General features: G+C 36.0%; 1 protein-coding gene across 6 annotated transcripts; it reads left to right on the forward strand.

Annotated features, from left to right (window-relative positions):
* The first annotated feature begins 786 nt into the window (after positions 1–786).
* Positions 787–12898, forward strand: LOC143359334 (arrestin domain-containing protein 17). 6 transcript variants are annotated; one of them, XM_076797223.1, is made up of 9 exons: positions 787–1597; positions 2026–2169; positions 2666–2731; positions 6743–6898; positions 7319–7530; positions 9123–9305; positions 10140–10351; positions 10822–10982; positions 11589–12898. In XM_076797223.1, the coding sequence occupies exons 2-9, from the start codon at positions 2136–2138 to the stop codon at positions 11720–11722; spliced, it is 1158 nt and encodes a 385-aa protein (XP_076653338.1). In that variant the 5' UTR covers positions 787–1597; positions 2026–2135; the 3' UTR covers positions 11723–12898. The 6 variants fall into 6 exon arrangements, with proteins under 6 accessions (XP_076653338.1, XP_076653339.1, XP_076653341.1 ...); XM_076797224.1 differs by having other exon boundaries at positions 787–1529; XM_076797225.1 differs by having other exon boundaries at positions 1122–1233.
* Positions 12899–19282: the final 6384 nt, after the last annotated feature.

Genomic DNA, 19282 nt, shown 5'->3' on the forward strand with positions numbered 1-19282 from the left:
AAAAATAGTTGGAGGAATCTTGTCAGTATACAAAAATAGCAGACAATTTGAAACCGTTGAATGATTTTGAGACAAGAGAAATCTTTGTGTTCAAGAGACATTGGAAAAATCGTCTCAGAAAAGTATTAAAAAATTATATAAATCCCACAACAAAATATTAATTACATAATTCGCAAATTTCTAAATATTTTAATTGTTTATGCTCGTGTGCTGCCATTTTGTGTGGCTAGATTTTGGCAAAAATATTATAACCGTGAAATCAGACTAAACCGGTGGTAAAAAAACCAATTTGATTTTATTAACAATATCTGAAACGGTGTGTTTCCACACACTCTCAATTTCTTTCTAGAAATTTCTTATTTAACCCTTTGCACTCGAAGCTGTTTTAACACCAAAACGAAACATTTCTTCCGACCTAGAATATTTCCCTTCTATATATATTTTTTCAAGTTATACGTACTAAAATGGCGCAACTTACTCGTAACAATACTGAAGTAAATATTTGTAAAAAATATTTCTAATAATGATACAGCAACTTTTAGTGGCGCCTTACGGTCTACATAGAGTGCTAAGGGTTAAAATAAAATCACGTAAATCTAAATCAGTGCTATTTTTTTTTGTCTCGGAGTGTGAATCATTTTGGACTGCGCGCAGCAACGCGTTTCCCTAGACTCTGGGGTCTAGAATTTAGAATTCCGAGGAATGGCGGGGGCGGCAACGCGACTCCTGAATCGTCCTGTAGGGAACGTTCCCCCGTGCGCTGCGTCAGCTGGTGTCTGCGCAGAAGACAACTATCGAGTAGTATAACGTGGACTCGTAAGCACGATCAGGCCGGCTTTTACGAGCGGCTCGATATAGCCACACGGCGTTGTGTTTCGCGTGAAACGAAACGAAACGAAACGAAACGAAACGGGACGAGGAAGGCCGCGGCGGCGCGACGATCCGAGACAGCACGCGTTGGTAAACGTTCTATTCTGCTGCGGCTTCGAATTCGGCCGCGAGCGGAATAATTGATAAATAACTGGAGAGGAAGACGGTGGGGTCTCGGTGTGCTCGGAGCTGCAAGGAAACAGATCGAACACAGAGAAGAAGAACGTTCCTCCGTGCCGGCAGACGACATGGGGCTCAAGGACTTCCGGATAATCTTTGACAATCCTTGGAACACCTACTACCCGGGACAGACGGTCAGCGGAAATATCGTCGTCGTTCTAGATAGCACGAAGAAGGTCCGCGGTACGTTGAATTGGAATCATTGTGGTTAAACTGTGCGCATAATGGAATGAATCGGCTAAACCGTGGACAAGTTATTTTCACCTATTCGTAATGCTCCGTGGCTGTGAGTGCGCACGCTGCTTGCTGATGTGCAACGTGACAGGTGGGCCTGGTTGGATTTTTCTTAATAATTCAGCTATTGTCCCATCGGGGATCCACCAATCGTGCTAATAATACATCGGAGACACGTCGAACACTGTCTTGTTCAGCGCAATTGTCAAAACGACACTTTGCTATGAAGTCGAAATTAAAGATTGGTAATTATGGATCTTCGTAACACCGATAATTAACCTGTCGATTACACAGGAAATTCCACGCTGCCATTGTAAGTGCAATTTTACAAAAGCCGAATTTATAATAAGTTATTTTCATTTTTGGAAGAAGGTAGTAAATATGGACCTTTTCATAGTGGTAATTAGTTAGTCGTATAATTGTGAAATTCCTAACAGTCGAATCAAATTTTTGTTCATTTTTGCAAGATGATTCATGTTGTAATGAATTATCAATTGATCAGTGTAACAAGAATTTTTGAATTATGTTAACAATACAAATATTGAAAATCACTATTTTTAGTGTATTTATCAAAATAAGAGTTAAAATTATTCTGAAATCACAATTGATCTTGTTTTTAAAAATGGTAACTATGGATCTTTCTATTATCAATTAATTAGGTACTGTGGATATTGAAGGTCGCCATTCCTCAGTTATGACAGCTGAATTTATAGTAAACTCAAATTATTTTCATTCTTACAGAAAAATAATTGCCATAAACATTTTTGTTCGGTGAGGAATTTTAAATTGTATTCGCATTGAAGGCTGCTATTTTTAGTACAATTGTAAACTTTATGTGAACTATTTTTGCAATGAAGTCAAGATTGTTTTCATCTTTAAAGGATGGTAATAAACTTTTTTAACTAACTATTAACTAACCAGTTCCACAGGCGTCTTAAAATCGTGTTCATAATAGAGAGTTATCATTCTTTAGTACTATTCTAAAATTTACAATAAAATAAATACAATAAATACCGTCGATTTTTGAGGTGAATTCTACTGATTGATTAAATAATAATTAATTTATAATTCCTACAGAAACTTATTAATCATATACAGGAGGTATACAGGAATTATATTAATTAGCATTTAATAGTGCAATTTTTAAACGCGATTGTAAAATTTAAAATAAAATCAAAATTATTTGAAGTTTTAGCAGGGGATGATAACTACGTATTTTTCTTCTTTTTTTTTAAATTTTTATTTGAATCTATGTATCGTGTAAACGTATTTCGTAACTTGTTAATTGACACTAGTAAATAAAGAATGTTAGTGGAAAATCTTATAACGAAATTAAGAAGGCAAGCACAGTGATTAATCACGTTTGTTTTTTCATTTGAAGATGGAATGCACGGATTGACGAGCGGCGGGATTTGTGAATGTTCTATTTTGAGTTTCGTTCTAATTTGTAAGTGACACATGATGCATATCTTGAAACTGTTGTCACCGCAATACCGCGGAGATTTTTTTTCCCGCAAGGTATAGTTTAATTATAGCACGACCATGCACGCCCGCATAGTGGAAATGGACAGTGATGATCAGCCGTGGAATATTTGTTTGTGTCACGCCACATTATTTTTACAATGCGTTGTCTATTTCTACATTGTTATTGTCTCTTTTGTTGTATCCGCCATTATACTTTTGTAATGGAATTCTGTCTATGCCAAAATGTTGTACTCGTATTGTGCTACAACTACTGTTTTTGAAAACATGTTTTTGTTTTCGTTGAATGATGCACAACTTTAGCAGCAATTTTGTTAAGTTTTGAAAAATATTTTGCACACGTTAAGCTATGATGTAATACTCATAGCAATTCTACTTTTTACGCTGTTGTTATTCGATTTTTTGCAAATACTTATCTACTATCACATTTGTTTGTTAAATAACATCATATTTCTAATAATCAAAAAATAATAATAAAATGATGTCGGGTTTGCAAATTACAAGGCTTTATATTTACAAGTTACTTGAAAATTTTTTGAAAATGGTGCATTAAGATTTGTCAATTTTGAAAGTGTGTTCTTATTTTTTGTCAATAATAAACTGTGCCATGTTATTGTATAACATTGAATATATCTGAATTATATCTAAAATACTGTTCCGCTAGGTTTGTATTATAAAATGCCCTATTTATTTTGATAATGTGTTTTTGTTTTCCTTTATAACATGTAACTTAAGTAATACTTCTGTCAAATGTTAAGAATATTTAAAGTAAACGTTATGCTATAAAACTGTGTAAAACCAAATCTTTATTAGTATGTACTATTTTTAATAATAAATATTTTCAGCAGCAATCTCGTTCACTTTTAAAAAATTGAACATGCAAACTATGCCATAAAATTTGTTCTAGAAAATGTTGTATTATGGTTGAGAACGCATTTTTGCTTTGCATGGAGCAACGAAATTTGTTGTTGCACATACTTCAACAATTATAGGTCAATTCCTTTCTTTTAAAATATTTTACTATTCCTACTATATGCTTTTTCTGTTAATATTGATATTATTAAATGCGAATTATGAACCGAACAAAACTGATGTTTACTTAATTTAATTGCACGCTTTGATTTACAGATATATTTGTATTCATCTTATATTGTTAGCGTTAATATTGTCAATGTAATGTGATCTCAACCCTCTTTCTGGTTTCCCAATGGAATGCTTCTAATATTTTTACTAATAATTCTAACACACGTACATCAGCTGCATTATTTGAGGCATCTACTTCACGTTGGTATGCAGCATGTAGTGCGTGCGATACTAACAATAAGAACGAAGTGTAAAACACTATAATTAGAAGTACTTAGGTTAAGTCTGAGAATATGTTCTCTGTATAACATTGAAGCAGAATTAAGTACATACATGTACGTAATTAATATTAATGAAAAACGTTCAAGGTATCACAATTGTATATTTAATTTGTAATTGTTATGATTTTGAAAGATAAGATTACTTATCCAGGAATTTAACGAGATCATAATATAGATAAAAATAAAAATAGTTATGAAATAAACATTTCATAACTATTATTATCACTATCATTATATTTGGAAAATATTGAATGTTTGAGTAAATTCTTAATGTTACAAAGTTTTTAAATATTACTTTTTAATCTTTTACTTTAGTAATATTTTAGTAAAACCGCTTTGTTGTGTCATATAGGATTGTTTCTACTAACTAGTAAGTTCTATCAAGATTTGTGTTGTGAATGAATATTATTGCTGCTAATAAAGAAGCAGTCTTGTCGTAAATGTATTAATTCTTCTTCGTAAATGAATTAATTAAAAGTTTCTGTTCACTAACTAATTATCTACGTCTAAAATTAATTGCTTCACGTTTAACGTTAGCAACACTTTCACTTTTATTTTCACACGATACTGTTCAGAATTGTTTGACCATGCGTCTGACGCCACAAAAATTGATTTTTGTTTATTAAAAGAATGTACACTGCCGGACAAAAGTGCAATGGTATCATGTGATGTATGTATTTCTCCTTGAATATAAATTGGTATATAATTAGAAACAATTATTGAAATTCTTAACATTTACTTTCCGAGATAGATACAAGTATTTACATAACTAATTTCATTTTTTTAAATCGCGTTTCATACACTTGGCACTTGATCGCATCAATTTACAATAACAACTTTATTCGTTTTTTAATAGCGATTTTATGGAATATGATTGCACATATTGTTGTTCTATTGCTGCCTAACAATAAGAATTTTATTATAATTAGCTGAAACTGCCAAAGGAATTACTAAAGTTAAATGAAATTGATCACTAAATTGTGTAAACAAGATCGGATTAAATAAATAAAATTCAATTGAATCAATGTGCAACTAGAAAGAGTATGACAATTTGTAGATACGAATCTATTAACTGTACTCAACATTCTTTGTAGTGTAAGTACTGCAGTAATTAATACTTCAAACCTGTGATGTTCATTTGTTGTATTGAATGTTCGTTCATACGATCATCTCAGAATGTTGCGTTACGTGTAACCTTTTGGTTGATTCAATCGTCCCATCCAATCTTTAAGATTCCCATTGTTTACAATCTCCTACCTTTATAATCGTCATCGCATCTAATTGTTCACATGTTGTATCAGTGATCGTCTTACTAACAATTCTTCCGACAATAAAACAATTACAGCAAGAAATTCGGATGTACCTTTATTTTCAACTCTACTATTATACTTTTAGTGTCTTTCCTCAATCAGACTACCCTTCGTATAACACTATTATAATTCTATATTATTTTTTGCTTATTGCCAGTCATATTCTCACTTTTAAAAGATGGCTGTACATTTGAGAGAACTACAAAAATGTTGCTAAACTACATAATAAAATATGCAGGCGTTTCTTAATACTTAACAGTATTTTTAAATTCTATAAATGTTTTAAGGACAAGCATAAAAATCTGCAGGCTAATTATATCATTAAAAATTGTATTCCATACTTGTGACTCAAAATTTTCTTTTCTGTATCATCAATTTTCTAACAATTAAACATTTATAGAATTTAAAAATACTGTTCCTATATCTTCAACTCATTAAAACTGTTCAGAAAAAAAAATCTAGCTCATGTACCTTGCAATTAATGCAGAGAACCTTCATTTTGCATGAAGCTCTACAGATAGGTTGGGGGACCCAATTACTGTGCCACTAAAAATGAGATATACAGTATATATATTAACTAATTTTAGTGAAAAGATTTAATATCTCTTTTTTAATATTCATTATGCTTTAAAAATAAGTATAATTAATATAAGCACAGTGATTGGTACCCCCCATAGTAATTGGGTCCCTTACCCTATAATGTTTCTACCATTTCTGCAGATGTATGATACTGAGGATCATTGTTCCTATAAAAATTTCGTCCGCTGTATACAAATTATGAAGGTCACTTTTGTTTCTCGAAAATAATGGAAATACAAAAAACTTAGTGATGACGTAGTATTCATTATGAAAAACAGTACCACCTTTTTCCTCTTTTACTGCCTCTGTGTTCGATGAATTTTTGAAGTTAAGTTTCCCAAAAATGAGATATGCATACTTAATGTGTATGATTTATACAAATATTTTATTTTTTAATTTTAATATTTTTTTTAATATCTCGTGTATGTAACCATTCATTCAGGTACACGTACTCAAGTGTACAACCATTTTGGAAAAAATCAGAACGTGACCAACAATAAGAAATATAACACAATCATAATGGTATTAAAGAAAGACATTGGACGAAAAAGATCCCTCGAGCTAAATGCTGTTGAAAATAAGTTGAATTTGATGTAAAAATAGGATTAATTCCTACTTTATACTTCGTAGATACTTTATGCTACGTACTTCATCGTCACGATCGCACTTCGTTCGTTTATTCTAGGTGTATTATTCGCCATTTAATGAACAATATTTTTACAGGCATCAGTGTGAAGGTAAAGGGTTTCGCGGACACCTGTTGGACAACGGACAAGCAGGAAATGGACGAAAGAGGACAGTACAGAGAGGGAACACAGACGGTAACAGCCCACGAGCAGTATTTTGAAACAAAGTATTATCTGGTCGGATCAGCGTCGGGTGAGATTCTTCTCAAATTTCCTTTCATATTTTAGGAATATCAAATATAAAAACATAACCACAATTATGTGGTTATAGTTCAACCAAATACAGGGTGATTCACTTAAGTGTCTCACCTAAATTACAAAACCTGTAATGGTATGCGAAAAAATGGTTGAAACGAAAGTTTGTTCCTGCATTAACCGATTTCAATGAAAAAATTTTTCAATATATGCAACTGATACGAATCTACAACAAGTTGTAAGCAACCTTTAATATTTTCCTCGGGATTCCGACTAATTACGCTTTTTTAAACATTACTTTTACGTTGTGACTATGTTTTTGTATTTTACCTTTCAAAAATAGAAAAAGGTAATGAAAATTATATTATAAGAGTAGGCAAATTATTTTCTCTTAACGATCGATATGTTCTTCGTTTAGGCAGTGAGATCGAGGTGCAAAGCGGAGAACACAAGTTCCCGTTTCAGTGCGTTTTACCGACAAACATACCGAGCAGCTTTGAATCCGATTTTGGATACGTTCGATACATCGCGAAAGCAACTTTGGATCGTCCATGGAAGTTCGACCAAGAAGTGAAGAGCCCTTTCACAGTGGTGCAACCGTTCGACCTTAATCAAGAACAGAGGGCTTCGGTACGTATCTTTCAGTCTATTTTGTTATAAAATATTGGGTATTAAAGTGTTTTTACTTGAAAGAGGTGATTCCTGAGATCACTTAAAATAACTTTTTCCTTTGCGAAAATGTCCTCCGCGGCTTCGTTATGGAGTTATTAACGAAAAACGCGGACCAATCAGAGCGCCGCTACACCGGACGAATTCCGGCTCGGTTGACGGTGTCACCAGATCCAGACTTGTCTCCCCACTCTAACTTCCCCTTCTACAGCGCTATTCCCCACCCCTCCGCCGCGTTCCGGTCACGTGACGCGTTTCTTCCCCTCGATTCGTGCTCCCTCCCCTCATCTGACGACACTGAGTTCGGCCAATGCCAGCGCTAATGTTCTGCGTCAACGTGGACTATTTTGTGACTGACTGTACCGACTGTAATGTAACATGACGTAACATACGTTTGTTGGCCGTTGCACGTTCGCTAAAAACGCAAAGATCAAAAGTTGAAATTGTAATAAGTTTTAGTTGGAGAATGTTTTTGTGGTCGACTGTATTTAATATGCTAATTTATATTTCGAAGTGACGATGAAAAGTTTACGACACAGGTTTCACTGACACTGTTTCGTCTGAAAGGAGTTCATCGTAATCAGGTTTGGCCGACGCCGATAGTAAGCGACAACAATATTGATCAACACTAACTTTGAAAGCCGTACAGTGCGGTGCGAAAGTATTCGTTTAGCGACTGTTCATTAGCGACTGAACATGCATCATTGTTTTAAAAAAGAAAAGCTAAAAGAATAATATAAATAATTTAAATAATATGAACAGATGGAACGGAAACGCAGTTCTGAACTTCTGGCCAAATAAACGCAGACACATCACGATCCGATCTATCGATCATTCTACCTTTCAACTCGACTCCGAGTCATTAGTTTGACGTCAGCGAAGGCTCGAGCCTTACAAAATGTATTGTTTCTATTACGTTTCAAAGAAGATAATGTACACTAAAAGTTACATATTTTTTTAAACATTACGATAATGAATTTTGGGGAAACAAAACTACTATGAATGCGTAAGTCTGCAGTCGTATTAGTATAACACTGAATTAATAAACGTATGATCAATCGTTATCTAAGCGAATGTGAATACTTTTGCGTAGCACTGTACACTGTACGTATGACTGTATACAGTACCGCTTATAATTATTTCAACGATCGAGATTTCACACTTTATTCCGCTTTTAGCAAGTAAATATAAATATTCCAGCTACTGTTAGCATAAATGACTCTACAGGGTAGTTCACATAAGGTGCGGATCAAAAAATTAAATAAATATACTTCCGCTTGTAAATATTAGAACTTCACTTCACAAAACCAAATATTAAAGCGTGCTCTTTTCTACACAGTTCTTTTAAAAAGCGTGACCTACATATATAAAGTTATACAGGGCGTTCCATAATATGTAGCCCTCACTTGAGAAAAGTTTATACCCACTTCCTAAAGGCCGAAAAATATTAAAAAATCAGTAATCTGAATTCAAAATGTCAATATTTTGTAAGTAGTTAAAATTTTTTATTTACTTTGGAAATTTTTTATTCATTGAAAATTTATCGTGTTCAGGAAAGGATTCAAGAAGAGATGAGCAAAACGTTCTGCTGTCTATGTTGCGCGAGTGCGCCCTTAACCGTTAATTATTCTTTACCGGTTAGGGGCTACGTACCGGGACAATCGATGCCGGTAAAGATCAATGTTGAAAACGCATCAGGAGTAACAGTGGACACCGTGAAACTCATTCTCTGTAAGGTATGCACCACAGTGCTTTTATAGTTATCTTTTCAAAAGAAGAGACCTGAAGTGCCCTCTATGCAACCGTGTAAATAATATTTAATTAGTAATATAAACTGTTTAAAATGATATTGCTATTTTGATTAATATACAATAGTGCAAAGATAGCCAATAAAAGCAATCAAAGTATATAGATTCACAAATTAGGTATTTCTAAGATAATCTTCATGGTATTTTCTAACCCTCCGTTAGAGCTCCGTTGGCTTAATAAGCGTCAACAATAATAATACAGTCTTGATCTAAGCCCAATCCTCGGGTCCGTGCTGTGACATAGATCGTGTAGGGCTACTATTTTCTTGTGACTGCGTCGACCGCGCCGAACGTAGAAAAGGACAACGCGTGCAAACACGGAAGTATAGTTCAAATTATATCACGTTTAGTGTCATTTAAATAAAAAAAAAAGTGCTACAAAATAAGTTGGTGAAGGCCTCATAAAAAAATAATGAAAAATACAGAAGTTTTGTAATTGGATTAGTAGCGATCGAGGTAGCTCGAGCTTCTTGGTCCCCCGCGAGGTATACCCCCCCCCCCAGTGGAGGGAATAGGCAAACTGACTAAGATCGTGTAGCTCCGTTCGGCTTAGATCAAGACTTTACTGTACTATTTTTGTTTACACTAGAGTCAAGCCGACTAGCGAAAGAAATAGACGTGGGTACATTCAGAAGTGGCTAATTTTGAAAGGGCTAATTTCGCATATTAGTGTACCTCAGGGCTCTTCGTTCGAAAAACAAACCATGACTACAGATATTTTGCGCAAAGTGTTTGACGATAACGACGAATCGTGAAGTCTAGATCGTAACTTTCCGTGCAACCACGCCGAGCACTGATACGAGAACGGAAGAGATCGTAGTAGCGGAAGTTGGCAAGGGCCCTGTCGAAGGAGGAGGAACAGCTGAATATGAACAGAATCTTGATATTCCACCGCTGCCGCCATCGAACCTCGCGAATTGCGGCATCATCGACTTGGAATACAATCTTAAGGTCGTTGCATGTGTGTCAGGATGGTTCGTATAACTATACTACTCATTTCTTCTTAGACCTTTTGATTTTTGTCAGAAATGCAGAAAATCTGCAGTCTAGTAATAACAAATTTCGATTGTGTTAACATATTCATGCTGTTCTCTATTTAACTATATTTTCTTATAAACGTGAATGAACACATCGTAATTCTCTTCAAAAATTGTCCACTTCGAACTACTAATAAAAGAATTAATGACTTTCAAACATTTAAAATCACTTGCGTTTTTGATTGTAATATTAAAAAATTCCACATGAACTTTCGTAACTGACTGTGATGGATTCATACAGAAATAATTAAAAACAAAGAAGTTTTGTCAGGCCCCAATATTTTAACATATATCGAGGCAATACTGTACTAGTTTTCTGGGCCAGCTAACATTATCAATATTCCATCGAAACAACCGATAACTCTACATATAATTGACACTATTTAAAACGGATCCTTCGGTTTCAGGTATCACAGGAATTTATCAAACAACTCTCTCGTGTTCGTGGGTACCATACCATTAGTGAACTATCAGACTCCTAGCGCACCGCTACCGGATCCAGCAAAACCAGAAATTGGCTGGGTAGCTCCAGAAGGACTTCCAACATCAAATTTATATCCAAACTTACGTAAGCATATAAACACAAGGTGTCAAGAAACATGTCTAATGATCATAAACATGAATGAAGTCGCAGCTTATAGTGTCAAATGCAGACAAAATTGACTTCGTTGGGGAAAGAACCTCAAAAATGTGCTCGTCCCAGCTCCTTTCTAGAAATTGACTGTACCAAGTTACAATCCTGGCAAGTTTCATTGACGAAAAATCAAAAAGAAGGAATTTCGATTTTTGAATTTAAAATGCTGAGCTGGCACGAACCCTTTGATGTTTGCCGAACGCCTAAACCTCAATCCCTTTCTTTTGCAATGGCTGTTCTTCCCTACGTTCGCCACACTACAAAGTACGCAGATACGACAGTTACGAAGAGAATACTGTAACCCGTCGCGACTAATTAGATATTTAACTAAGTTACTGTCATTTTTTTATAAGCTATTAACGATTAAAGCCGAGCAACAGTGGTTAGTGCATGTGGAATCACTTTTTCAATTTTTGGCATATACTGTTTAGCATTCAGTAGTACCTATATAATGCATATAATGTTTCGGATGTGTACAATGTATTAGAAATAATAATTATTAATAGTATATTAGGATTCATTTTTAATTTAATTGTTTAGCTCCGCCGATGTACGAGGAGTCGGCAAATGGCGCTAGGAGTCTCTGGGAACGTGGTGAATCCGAACACGTCTTCGGAATTTCGAATCGTTTCGCTCCGAGATATCCGGTCTACAATTTTGCACCAGTTCAATGAACAACGAAATGATTTGCAGAGCCTACCAGAAGAAAGATCGCATATTTCACAACGCGCTGTCTAGAATGCACATTCTCTAAGCTTTACAATGAAGTTATAAATTTGTGGTTGTCATGAGCATTTTGAAGCTGACTGTCCTAATTTTTGTAATTATTAGTACGAAGAATTTTGAAACATTGCGAATTTAAGTGAATTATAACAATTATGCAGGTAATTTACAGTATATTTAAAATACACTTCGAAGTACTTACAGTGAATCACGCATTTGTTCATAACGCCATGTTTTTATTTGTTTAAATTATGTATTTCTCAAATTTTACACCGAAATAAACGATAATACGTCGCAAAAGAATTTTACAAGAAAAAATGATTGATGTAAGAAAATAAGACAGGTGACACAATTTTTGCTTCACTTTAATTTGGAAAATATGTGAACTAATGTGTGAGACACAGTAACTTTTAAGCATACAGAAATATTAAAATATTTTATATTTACGTATATTTGAAAGTTAAATCTTTTGAAGTACATGTATTTAAATATATGTAAATTCGTGCAGAACGTATAGGTATGAAAACAAAACTTTGTTTAATTTACATTTTATTCAGTTTTCAGTTTCCTAAACTGCGGCTTGAAAGAGCTAATTTAGATTTAAAAAAAAAACAAATTTATTTTCGTACGAACTGATAATGTTTCAAGCAAATCTGTTATCTATAGTCGTGTTAAATTGCTCATGACGCGAGCGTGATATTACTACAAATATGATATTCAAAATTGCTAAGCTTCACAGAACGAATCCAGGGATTAGTAGACAAACGATGTGATGTGAATTTCGCGTGCCTCGAATGATGCAATTATCTTGTTATTTAAAAATACTCAGAATGGAAACGATCAAAGTTTACAATTTAGGGTTTTGTAATTTTACAACGACACGAAGTATATTTTTCTACGAGAGTACTCGTAGCTGATTATTAGATTCGAAGCAATATTAACTATACTGGCGTTGTTGAACGGCCGCTCTTATGAGAATTATGTTTGATCTACGTTTTTATACGTATATATAATTATACATTATTGTTTATGTATGTATACAATATTTGAAGAAAAAAAAATCAAACACGATTTTAAAATCCGCCTTTATATCTGTCATGTTGTGAATAAAATGTACGTTTTTGGTACGTCCGGTATTTTTCAATTTTCTCCCATGTCCGTAATGTATTATAATTACTAATTAATGTAGCAATAAACGTATAAAGAATTTTTTAAAAAGACTGCACACTCACTACTACAAAAGATACAGGCACACAGTCTCCTTTAAATAATTTTTTGATCGCGTTGCACAGGATACGCAGTTACCAATTAATTGATACTAAGCATGCAATTACCGAATTAGCGAAGTCTACAAGGTCACTTTCGATTCGAAATGGAAATTTGGCTCGATCCTATTAAAGTACAACCAGCTCGAAATCGTCTTCAGCATATCGTAATCATATTAAAGTAATTTTCATTCATGATCATTTGATACAAGATACTCGATTTTAGCTAATATTCCGGATTCATGAGATATGTTGTGTGTGCTGTGATCTAGTTTACCGGTTGATCGTTCTATTTGGGAGATACCTTATGAGACTTGGTGTCTATAGGAATCTGTAGTACCGTCACCTTAAAACGCCAGTGATTTTAGCGTCCTCTACGCTTTGAGAACGGTGAATTCGAGAACTAGATCCAGTGCGACGCGGGTTCGACTGGTCAAACTTCTACAGCGTTGTCAAGCTTAAAGTACGCAACGTTGTCAGATTATGAATTTTCAATACACCCGAAAATCATCGGAGAGCGCGATCACGAAGAGGATCTCTTCTGCCTGTTCGTCGTAAAGACAGGGTATTAGAAAGAAATCTCCTTACGTTAACTACCTTAGACTAGTTTACATTGAACTTTATCTCTTTCCATTTAACATTGTAAAATATTTTCCAAAAGTTATTAAAAACACTAGAATCATATCGTCAACTCGAACAATATTGACTCGAAAAATTATATTTAAAAAAAAATGATATAAAATAGAACCATAAGGTTTAAAAGAAGAAGTTCGATATTTATGTTTTAGTTATCACAGCCATTAGCTCGATGTGATCGTCGATTTAATAAAAAATATTCTAAATCGATAATCACACCGATTGTCCGGGTCTCACCACGTGGAGGTTGCTGCGATGGAGACCCACCCACCCACTTAATATTTCTTTATCGTCCCACCCGACGGAAAGATACAAAATTACAAAATAAAAAAAAAATCCGCATTTTTGTATATACTCTTCCGAATACACATTTGACAGTGCTCTAATTTCGACCACTGTACAAACGAATAACAAGAAGAGCTAATTGCAAGCCTACCCGTCCGAATTTTTACCTGCCTAGTATAAACACTAATTTTTTCCCCTACATGCATGTTTTATGATTGTGTTTTTTTCTTATGTAATCCTCATGTATTTTCTGCCTATCAAGTATTTTATATTTTGGCCATGTGAGCCTAAGTGCGTGTGTGTTAAGTGTGTAGGGGGTGGCTAGCTCAAATTTGCTGAAATGAAAATACAGTGAATTAAATAGAACATGCAACACATGCGATAGACGTCTCAACATGCAACACATGCGATAGACGTCACAACATGCAACACATGCGATAGACGTCTCAACATGCAACACATGCGATAGACGTCACAACATGCAACACATGCGATAGACGTCTCAACATGCAACACATGCGATAGTCGTCACAACATGCAACACATGCGATAGACTTCAAAACATGCAACACATACGACAGACTACACAACATGCAACACATATAACAGATTAAGCAACATGCAACACATACGACAAACGTCACAACATGCAACCATACATAGATCAAGCACGCAACTCTTCTATAGGGAATTCATCATGTACCGCCATTTTATTTGGATACCCATTTCACTGACATGGGATGAAATATCTGAAACAGACTAAATCTTGGGTTAACACACGAAAAAATAAAAAAGAACATACATATGCAACATGGTTGTCCACTCGATGTTACTTCAAACAAACGCGCGAGTGGACCGTTTTTGCGCAACGCTACTCTACCAAAATGTACATTGAACATCTTAAAACAACGCGAGCAGTGCATTATGTACCGTGACGCTAATTTATTTCTTTCAAAACGCAAAATTCCCGTGCACTTTCATTTTTATTTGCGCAACTCTAAATGGAACCGCGATGGCAGCCGTTTGAACTTATGGGGAGGGAACCAAGCCGAATCTTTCTTTCGCAACGCTAGTTAACAAATAATAAATAATAAATATGTCGAAACAAACGCGAGCAGTGCATTATTTGTCGAGACACTAATTTATTAAATTCGATATGGAAAACTCCCGTGCACTTTAATTTCTTTATACGTAACTCTAAAGAGGAAACAATGGCTGCGGGTGCTCAGGGGTGGTCGTGTCAGGGTGCAGTGCGGCATGTCATTTATCGCTACGCTAAATCAACCCGTGTGATACTCCCGCAACTCTAATGGAAACCGCGAATGCCTGCACCACACCGGGCAGCCGTTTCGACTGCGGGGACCCCACTTTCCAGTGGTTCGTTGCAGCTCGAGCATGGGCGCCTGAAATGTCGAAAGACTCGAACGCAAACGCGATCTTTTTGCTGCGCAACGCTAATTCAAGGAACAGAGAATCCAAAAGACTACTTTACATTTTCTGCAGAAAAACTATACGAAAACTTAAAATTCTTACAAAATATCTTAAATATTGCTCCAAGCAGCAATCAAAATCAAATGGAATGGAAATCGCGCTATTCAATTCGCAAAGCTACACTCTAAACAATCTATATCGCGAGTATCTCCGCAAAGCTAACTTTGATCCCTGTTCCAAATAGACTAATGCAATACGCGTGGTTTTTTTTTACGCAACGCTACTTCAAATCGCGGATGTGCCCATCTCGGCTGATCGTTGGGGCGGCGAGGCCTGCCCATGTGTACAACTACTTCTACAACTATTATTACTACAGACGAGTACAGTGACAAGGTAGTAACGAAATAATGACATGCAGTTGTTGCCCTCTTGAGTGACAGTTTGTCGGGCCTCTTCTTTTTCTTCGGCGGTCCGCCAAATAGCTGAAACCCTAAACGTGCTCGCAGGGAAAACGATCGACGACTTCCGAAACGAATCACAAGTCTCGAGAGAAGCCGATCGTTTCTCTGGTGCAATCGAGCAGGTGCGCAACGTTTCGAGGCCCTAATCCGCGCGCGTTTACGTTCGCGTCCGCGTCCGCGAAAAACTAAGCGGGCAAGAAGAATCGGGCTCGAAGCATCCATCAAACGTCATGCCTCGTTCGATTTAGATTCGAGGCGAAACTTCGAGCTCTTCCAGGAACTGACTACCGGGCGAATCGCGGCCTACCCGAAAGAGAAAGCGGTAGCCAGCCCCGGCCCCTACCTACTTAAAATTAACAGTCACACCAAGAAGGTAAGCTACCTAACCTGCCTAGCCCTATATTTAAAAAATGGCGAAAGACACAGGCTCTCCAACACATTCGTTACACGGTTCCCACACAGACGCCAGGGTGCAATAAGCCTAACACCTAGAGAGGTCGTCCCGGGACGCCTCCGACACCCTAACGTTGAAATCTCACACAAACACACTATAAGGTACGTACCAATTTTCCTGAAATCGACTGACAATGATAGTGATCTTTGCGAGATAAATCGAAAAATCGAAATAACACCTATTTTGGACATTGAATTAAGCTACGCGTAATTCTGAATATTGCAGATTTTGTTTCTGTGAATTGAGAAAGCTGGGCGCGTATACATTCCACGAAGATCCATGTAGCATGTCACAGATCGACAGGAATATGCGCTACTGAATCTAGATAGAAAAGAGCCGACGCAATTCCACTGCCTAACCACACACACGCACAAGTGGAAAATACGTCGTGCACGATACACTCACCATTGTCAGTCGCCACACATATGTATATTATTAAAACAATATTCCATGTGCCCGTTGCTCTCACCCTCCCGAGTAGCGCCTGAGCACGCGGGAAGATTCGAGCAACGAACAGGGAACCTTAATATCCTGAAAATCCTAACTAAAAGAATTCGTTAGATTGTGTACGGGCTAATGTTTATGCATTCTTGCAAAAAAAGACTCTACTTGAAATTCAAAATATAATCTCAAATTATGAATAAAATATTTAATTATTGAAAAAACTAATAGAAAATTTTAATTGTCAAACAAAGGGACTGAGAAAGATTTTAATTTATTTCATTTATTTATTTGCAATCTTTATTGAAATATTAAAAAACCCTCGAACGATCCTTTCAACAAAGCAAAGTTTCGAAACTATGGAAAGAGTACTCTACTATATGTAAAGTACTCGTGAAAGCAATGCAGGTTAAATTAATGTGCGTGTTTGCTTTGTTTCGAGGATCTATCCGTCGCGAATCGTTTTTTTGTACGTGGGATCTAGCGCTTCCGAGCAATTCAAACTAATTTAAAAACACGAACGATTATCTTTACGATAAAGAGTGACTCTAGTAATTATATACCAATTTACGGAAGATTTTTATCTTCTCGAAAATTGGTGATTTCATTACCGAAATTGTTTCATTAAAAAGAAAAAAACAACGCGACGTACAAAAAAACCCTACCTAGCTGGGAAACAGATTACTACCCGTGGGAACGCCTGGCGCTTTCCACGGTCACTGTACTCGTCAAATTCAACTACTGCTAATCAAATATAGTAATAAAAAAGACAGTTGTTTGTTCACTCACTACTTGTTGGGGAGATGAGAAAGCTGCGTTAGAGTCCTGGAAGAAGAAAAAACAAACAAGAAGATATTAAAAAATCAATTCGTACAACTCCATCGGTGTATAAAAAGAGTTTATTTAAATGATTTTCGAAATACAAATTGCAAATCGGTGGAAAGGAATCGTTGCCTCGAATTTTTATTTTGCATCTCTGTCATTTGAAAAATTTATTTAGCTTGTCTAGGCTGTACAATTTATCATTAATAATTTGAAAAGAAAATAATCGATGAGATAGTTTAATTAGAAAGATGTCTTGGTACTTACATTCTCTCCCCCTTGAAGGAAGCACTACACGTTGGTTCTGGATCTGATCTATAGATGCGTAGAATTACGCTAGTCTTACTACCCTTGTTTCCAATGTATTCAAAGCGGATCCATTATCAACAATTTATATTTAATTTAGTAGTGGCGAAACGAGACAGCTAGCGACTGGGTTTCCAACCCCATAGAATCCACCCCGGATTCAGACGCCATGACACCATCCACCTGCCTGGTCGTCGTAACGCCAGGACAGATGCGCCCCTTCGCTCAAAACGTTTGTTCAACTCGCGAGTATACACTCCACGAGCTGGCCGTTTTGAGTATAGACCGAAGCCTAGTAACGCTGGCTATACTGCCAGAGATGACGCCACGCGGCCATATGCTGTGAGGTCCCCTACTTGAAGAGTAGGTGGCGGACCTCCACTATCTCGATCGGACTTCTCTACTTATACGATAGAAAGATATTCCAATCTTTGAGATAATATTATATAACTTTGAAGATATTGGAACCAAGGTAGCTAACGTAAAAATGAAAGTGGTGAGTCCTCCACGATTTAAGGTAACCTTTAAAATATAAATTCGGGATATATAGAATAGAATTCAATTAGAAACATTACCACAAATATATACAATGCAATCAACAATGGATTCATACAATGGATTCATAAAAAAATATAAAAAAAGGTCGAAAATGTTATTTGAATTAAATAATCGAAAAGTTTCACAGTCAGCTTCAAATTTTCTCGATAATAAATTAATGAAGAGTTATTATTAGTTTTCCATGAATAATATGAAAAGAAAATATTCAATAAAAAAGTTTAACTGTTATTGATTATTGTAAACTTTGTTTAGTTAACAAAGTTATTTGAAAATAAACCATTCAATTTCCAATCAATAAACGATACAACAAAGTTGATACTTACGAATAGTATGTCCGGCGATCGAAATTATCCCATGATGCATTCACTGCGAACGTAATTCACCCCGTCGTAGTCTGGAAGAGTGGATCTTTCCATGACGATGAAATACGATAGCCTTACTACTCTTGTTTCCAATGCGACTACGTTACCAGCAACGGTAATGTATCCAAACCGGATACATTACCAACAATGCAATAAACGAAAAGAATTTATATATAATGAAGCAGAGGCGAAACGAGACAGCTAGCGACTGGGTTTCCAAGCCCACAGGATCCACCCCGGATCCAGACGCTATGACACCATCCACCTGCCTGGACGTCGTAACGCCAGGACAGATGCGCCCCTTCGCTCAACACGTTATTCCAACTCGCGAGTATACACTCCACGAGCTGGCCGTTTTGAGTATAGACCGAAGCCTAGTAACGCTGGCTATACTGCCAGAGATGATGCCACGCGGTCACGTGCTGCGAGGTCCTCTACGTGAAGAGTAGGTGGCGGACCCCCCCACTATCTCGATCGGACTTCTCTACTT

This window comes from Halictus rubicundus, chromosome 11, assembly GCF_050948215.1.
Source record: "Halictus rubicundus isolate RS-2024b chromosome 11, iyHalRubi1_principal, whole genome shotgun sequence".
NCBI lineage: Eukaryota > Metazoa > Arthropoda > Insecta > Hymenoptera > Halictidae > Halictus > Halictus rubicundus.